We start from the raw sequence: 6,000 nt of genomic DNA, 5'->3' as shown, positions 1-6,000 counted from the left end.
AGAAGTGGTAGAGGGTAATACAGTGAGGGGATTAAACATGCGTGGGATAGACATACGGCTCCTGAATCTAAGGCGAAGCGAGCGACCGGTCAGAGCGGCCGCTGTCCGGGATTCTGGGGGCATTTATTGCGTACAATACGGATTAGAGGCGCCTGGGTTTTTGTGGGTGAATCCAAGGCCAGAGGAGCCCCAGCTGTGGCCCCCAGGGCCGGGACCCTTCCGCTGTGATTGGGGGTTCAGGGAAAGGGTGCAGCCCCGGATTATGTTGGGTACTCCGCACTTCCCCCGTAGGGTTATACTCCTTTAAAAGAGGGACTGGAGAAAACAAACAGGGACACCTGGCTGGTATGACTGAGTCACCTGGCAGCTACAGATCCCTGGAACTACAGCCAGCCCCGGCACTGGAGGGGATACGGGATGCGCGTGCTGGAAGGTGTGGCTTATATCCTCAGCACTGATTGGACTAGGAGACTGGAGGCTTCATGACGTCACCGAATGTTTTGTAACCAATCGCGGAACCTCGTGGAACTTTGTCGATGAGTCTGACGGTGAGACCCCGAACCCCACTCCCTGCCCCCACTGAGTGCGACCCCGAACCCCACTCCCTGCCCCCACTGAGTGCGACCCCGAACCCCACTCCCTGCCCCCACTGAGTGCGACCCCGAACCCCACTCCCTGCCCCCACTGAGTGCGACCCCGAACCCCACTCCCTGCCCCCACTCCCTGCCCCCACTGAGTGCGACCCCGAACCCCACTCCCTGCCCCCACTGAGTGCGACCCCGAACCCCACTCCCTGCCCCCACTGAGTGCGGCATTTATTGCGTACAATACGGATTAGAGGCGCCCCACTCCCTGCCCCCACTGAGTGCCACCCCGAACCCCACTCCCTGCCCCCACTGAGTGCGACCCCGGACCCCACTCCCTGACCCCACTGAGTGAGACCCCGAACCCCACTCCCTGCCCCCACTGAGACCCCGAACCCCACTCCCTGCCCCCACTGAGTGCGACCCCGAACCCCACTCCATACCCCCACTGAGTGCGACCCCGAACCCCACTCCCTGCCCCCCACTGAGTGAGACCCCGAACCCCACTCCCTGCCCCCACTGAGTGAGACCCCGAACCCCACTCCCTGCCCCCACAGAGTGTGACCCCACTCCCTGCCCCCACAGAGTGTGACCCCACTCCCTGCCCCCACAGAGTGTGACCCCACTCCCTGCCCCCACTGAGTGTGACCCCACTCCCTGCCCCCTCAGAGTGTCAGTGTGACTCCCCCCGCCCGCACTGAGTGTGAGTGTATGCGACGTGGGATGCGACGTGATATGTACGGGGCGTGTGTAGAAGCAGTGGCTCCCATGTCCGTGGGGTACGCAGTGTCACTAGCGCTGGATCCCTGTTTGATTCGATTATCACCTTTGTTAAAGCAGGAGGAGCCCCGAGCCGCCTCCATGAGTCACCGCTCCATCCACTGGTTCCGGAAGGGACTGCGGCTGCACGATAACCCCGCGCTGCTGGCGGCCATGAGCGACTGCGCCGAGCTGCACCCCGTCTTCATCCTGGACCCCTGGTTCCCCAAGAACATGCGCGTCAGCGGCAACCGCTGGAGGTTCCTCATCGAGGCGCTGAAGGATTTGGACGATAACCTCAAAAAAATCAACTCCAGGTATCCGGAGCGGCCCCCGTGGACGCCATCATTACTCCAGTGTTTTCAGGGTCCTAAGTCACGTTCCTGCCCCTGCTGCCCCCTTATATTACGTAACATCGTGGGTTTCAGGGGGTCGCGCTCTGCACCCCAATAAAAGCTGTGCAAGATTCTTACAGAGAGCCTCAGGTCCAGCATTTTAAAAGTGGTCCTATCACCATAGCAACCGCTGGGATATGGTGCCCTCCGCTGTACAGGTTGTTGCCCCGTTTAATAATTCCTGTAAGTTTCTGTATTGATGGTCACCGACCGCCAACCCCCCCGCGCGCAGGGCAGTTACCCCGGGTCCCCGTCCGGCTCACCCGTGGCCCCTTGTTGCACCGCAGGCTGTTTGTGGTCCGCGGGAAGCCCGTCGAGGTCTTTCCGGTTCTTTTTGAGAAGTGGAAGGTGACGCGCCTGACCTTTGAGGTGGATACAGAGCCGTACGCCCGGCAGAGGGACGCGGAGGTGGAGAGGCTGGCGTCGGAGCGCCGCGTGGAGGTCATCCAGAGGGTGTCTAATACCCTGTACGACACGGACAGGTGGGTCCCCCGCTTACTGCTGAGCCGAAGCCCCTGCTTGAATACAGGTGGCCCGGGTGGACGTACTCCATGCCACATAGCGTGTAAAATACGTCGGCCCCCAGGGACAGGTAGAAGACTCTGAATTTCTTTCCCGCAGGATAATCGCCGAAAACAACGGCAAAGCGCCCCTGACCTACGTCCGGATGCAGGCGGTCCTGGCTTCCTTGGGGCCCCCGAAGCGGCCCCTCCCGGCCCCCACGCTGGAGACCACCAAGGGTAAGCGGCTGATGTTTACATTTAAACGCGAAGAACCTGCGCGGGAGAAGCGGCAGAGATCGTGTGTGCTCCATGTTTGATGCGTGTGATTTTGGGCTCTGTGTTTGATGCGTGTGATTTTGGGCTCCGTGTTTGATGCGTGTGATTTTGGGCTCCGTGTTTGATGCGTGTGATTTTGGGCTCCGTGTTTGATGCGTGTGATTTTGGGCTCCGTGTTTGATGCGTGTGATTTTGGGCTCCGTGTTTGATGCGTGTGATTTTGGGCTCCGTGTTTGATGCATGTGATTTGGGCTCCATGTTTGATGCGTGTTTTTGGGCTCCGTGTTTGATGCGTGTGATTTTGGGCTCCCGTGGTCTCCGTGTTTGATGCGTGTGCTTTTGGTCTCCCGTGGGTCAGGCTGCTGCACCCCGTGGAAAGCGTGTTATGACGCGCGGTATGGAGTACCCACGCTGGAGGAGCTGGGGCAGGACGCGGGGGCGCTGGGACCTCGTCTGTACCCCGGAGGGGAGAGCGAAGCACTCAAGAGACTGGACCTTCACATGAAGAGAACGGTTGGTGTTCCGTGTCATGTACATGTATGTAGTGGGGGTTACAGTCCGCTGACCCTGCGATCCCACGAGGGGGGAGATCACAACCACGCTGCGCCCGCCGCGTGCCCAGGACGGGTTATCGGTCACGTGACGAGAACGTCTAATCTCCGCAGATAAGGAGAATAATTACAGCAATAAGAAGCGTGGCCGTGGTTACGGGTCACTTACTGGCGTCTGATTGGACGTTTCATGTCGTATACGGTGTTAACCCCCTGAGTGCCAAGCAGATGTGAAGCACATTGTTAGACCCAGCGCTCAGAGGGTTAACATTTAAATATTTTGCGCTGTCTGTAAGATCAGGGATTGGATGTTTTAAATGAATGGGGGAGGGGCTATTGGGTTTTAACGTGACTTTTCCGCTGGCTCCTCCCCCCGCGGCAGGCCTGGGTGTGCAACTTCAAGAAGCCGGACACGGAGCCGAACTCCCCGTCTCCCAGCACCACCGTCCTCAGTCCCTACGTGAAGTTCGGGTGTCTTTCGGCGCGGACCTTCTGGTGGAGAGTGGCGGAAATTTACCAAGGGGTGAGTGCTGTGCGCGTCCGCGTGATACTCGCGGATTTATTTTTTGGGGGGGTCTAATGGCCTTTGTCGCGCGTCTTAGAAGAAGCACTCGGACCCCCCGGTGTCGCTCCACGGGCAGCTGCTGTGGCGGGAGTTCTTCTACACGGCGGGCGTCGGGATCCCGAATTTCAACAAGATGGAAGGGAATCCGGTCTGCGTCCAGGTGGACTGGAGCGACAATAAGGAGCATCTGGCGGCCTGGAGCGAGGTCAGTGGTCCTCGGGCCCCGGGGGGCCGTGCAGGGAAGGGGTCTTGTTAACGTAAACGCGCTCGTCTCTCAGGCCAGGACTGGATTCCCGTTCATAGACGCCATTATGACGCAGCTGAGGACGGAGGGCTGGATCCATCACCTGGCGCGGCACGCCGTCGCCTGCTTCCTGACCCGCGGAGACCTCTGGATATCGTGGGAGGAAGGTCAGAAGGTCAGTGGTTCTCCCCGGCCCACCAAATTCTTCAATTAGAACCTCGAGAACCCGGCACTTATCGCCTCAGATCCTCCTCTGCTCTGCGGGGTTCATGGTGGATAGAGACGTTTGCCCGTTAGCTTCGCTGTGGCCCCTCTCAGTGGGGGGGGCTGTCCCGGAGGGGCCCCGGACTTGGCTGACCCCGTTGTGTTCTAGGTGTTTGAGGAGCTGCTGCTGGACGCCGACTGGTCTCTGAACGCCGGGAACTGGCAGTGGCTCTCCGCCAGCGCGTTCTTCCACCAGTTCTTCCGGGTCTACTCCCCCGTGGCGTTTGGGAAGAAAACCGACAAAAACGGAGATTATATCAAGTGAGTCTTAAAAGCAGCGAGTGAGAGGGAGCCGTGTCTCTGGACCCCCCCGCCGCCTTGCCCGGTCTCTATAACCCCCCCCGCCGTCTCGCCCGGTCTCTATAACCCCCTCCGTCGTCTCGCCCGGTCTCTGGACCCCCCGCCCTCCGTCTCGCCCGGTCTCTGGACCCCCACCGCCGTCTCGCCCGGTCTCTGTGAGCTGGTGGTCGGCGATCTTCACGAGGTTCTTTGGGTTTTTGGCTTCTCCCTCAGGAAATATCTGCCCGTCCTGAAGAAGTTTCCGGCCGAATATATCTACGAGCCGTGGAAAGCCCCCCGCGGCCTGCAGGAGAGAGCCGGCTGCGTTATCGGCAGAGATTATCCGAAACCCATCGTGGTGCATGAGGCAGTCAGCAAAGCGAACATCCAGCGCATGAAGGCCGCGTACGCCCGGAGATCTGGGGCCGAGGAGGAAAAGAGCGGGAAAAAAGGTTTGTCTGCTGGTGACGTTTCATTACGGCGCGCCGGAACAACGATACCGACTGCGTGTTCTGGTATAACGGAACCGGACTCCCACTCCCATCACTCACAACAGAAAGCGCTCACATAGACTCCCTTTTTAACGCGACATTAAATTTTTCTCACTTATCGTCCTGCGTTTAACGCTTGTATTTAATGCGCTGTGCTTCCAGTGAGTGGCCGCGGAGTGCACACTCACACATGCTTTCCTATAGGCTCTGTGTGGGTAATCGCTCGGCGCCCCCTGCGGCTCCGCTCCGGTACTGCAGCATAGATCTAAACGTGCCGTTTGATTTCAGGCGTGAAGCGGAGAGGAGCCGCCGGCCCGTCGGTCTCTGAGCTCCTCAAGAAAAAGACAAAGCCTGTAAAGGATTAAGATCCGGATCACCGGAAAGCGCCGTGCGGGGAAGCAGCGGAATTCCCAGCGCTGCGCTTACATGGGAAGACACAAGAAACGGGGAAAAAATCCCAATAAAAAACTACAGCCAAAGATGTACATTTCTGAGTAGGGGGCCCTAAGGATGTGCTTAGGAAATATACACTGCCCCCAAGAGCTTGCAATTAATACTCTTATGAGAATTTTGTTACAAAGCATCGGGGAGCTGGGAATGTGTCTGGGAGCTCGTTACGGCCCTTTGTCTACATTGTCTTTCTAAATAAAGTTTTTTTGTAATGTTGATTGAGCATTAAGGTGGTGGTTGGGGCATTTAGTACTGTGATGGGTTAATACTGACGCTGGACCCAAAGCTCCGGCTATTCTGTGTTGGGGGGGATTTATACCAGAAAGGGTTCCGGGTTTCCATAGCAACACGAGGAATACATTGTAATAAAAGAACTCCCTGCGCAGGTTCGATGAAAAGCTTTTTATTAGAAATAATGATGCATTTATACTGATATTTTGTATCGTTGGTCGAACCAAACGCAGAGTGATAAAAATATATATATCTGATTAAAAAAAAGTTGTATCTGAGAAAAGAGATCAACGTGAATTAAAAAAAAATATTCTGCAAATCATTCAAAATGTCGGCTGTGTTTTAGAGGAAGGAGAAAAAAAATTACCGTATAGTATAGCGCGCCCGCCCAATGACGACAGAGCATAG

General features: G+C 57.2%; 1 protein-coding gene across 1 annotated transcript; it reads left to right on the top strand.

Moving 5' to 3' along the window:
* Window positions 1-1,421: 1,421 nt before the first annotated feature.
* On the top strand, window positions 1,422-5,577 carry LOC128470191 (cryptochrome-1-like). Its single transcript, XM_053452034.1, has 10 exons — window positions 1,422-1,660; window positions 2,026-2,220; window positions 2,360-2,478; window positions 2,876-3,030; window positions 3,451-3,591; window positions 3,671-3,838; window positions 3,912-4,052; window positions 4,251-4,402; window positions 4,655-4,872; window positions 5,200-5,577. The coding sequence occupies exons 1-10, from the start codon at window positions 1,446-1,448 to the stop codon at window positions 5,274-5,276; spliced, it is 1,581 nt and encodes a 526-aa protein (XP_053308009.1). The 5' UTR covers window positions 1,422-1,445; the 3' UTR covers window positions 5,277-5,577.
* The last annotated feature ends 423 nt before the right edge of the window (window positions 5,578-6,000 follow it).

Source organism: Spea bombifrons, chromosome 12 (assembly GCF_027358695.1).
Source record: "Spea bombifrons isolate aSpeBom1 chromosome 12, aSpeBom1.2.pri, whole genome shotgun sequence".
In the NCBI taxonomy this organism is placed as follows: domain Eukaryota; kingdom Metazoa; phylum Chordata; class Amphibia; order Anura; family Pelobatidae; genus Spea; species Spea bombifrons.
Note: the sequence above shows the minus strand (reverse complement) of the source record. Positions and strands in the feature narration are given on the sequence as shown.

Bases quoted from the DNA above. Each gene is read 5' to 3' on its own strand.
- LOC128470191 (XM_053452034.1), top strand. From the start codon at position 1,446: ATGAGTCACCGCTCCATCCACTGGTTCCGGAAGGGACTGCGGCTGCAC. The intron at 2,479-2,875 runs GTAAGCGGCTGA...CCCGTGGGTCAG, and splicing joins CACGCTGGAGACCACCAAGG to GCTGCTGCACCCCGTGGAAA. The intron at 3,839-3,911 runs GTCAGTGGTCCT...CTCGTCTCTCAG, and splicing joins ATCTGGCGGCCTGGAGCGAG to GCCAGGACTGGATTCCCGTT.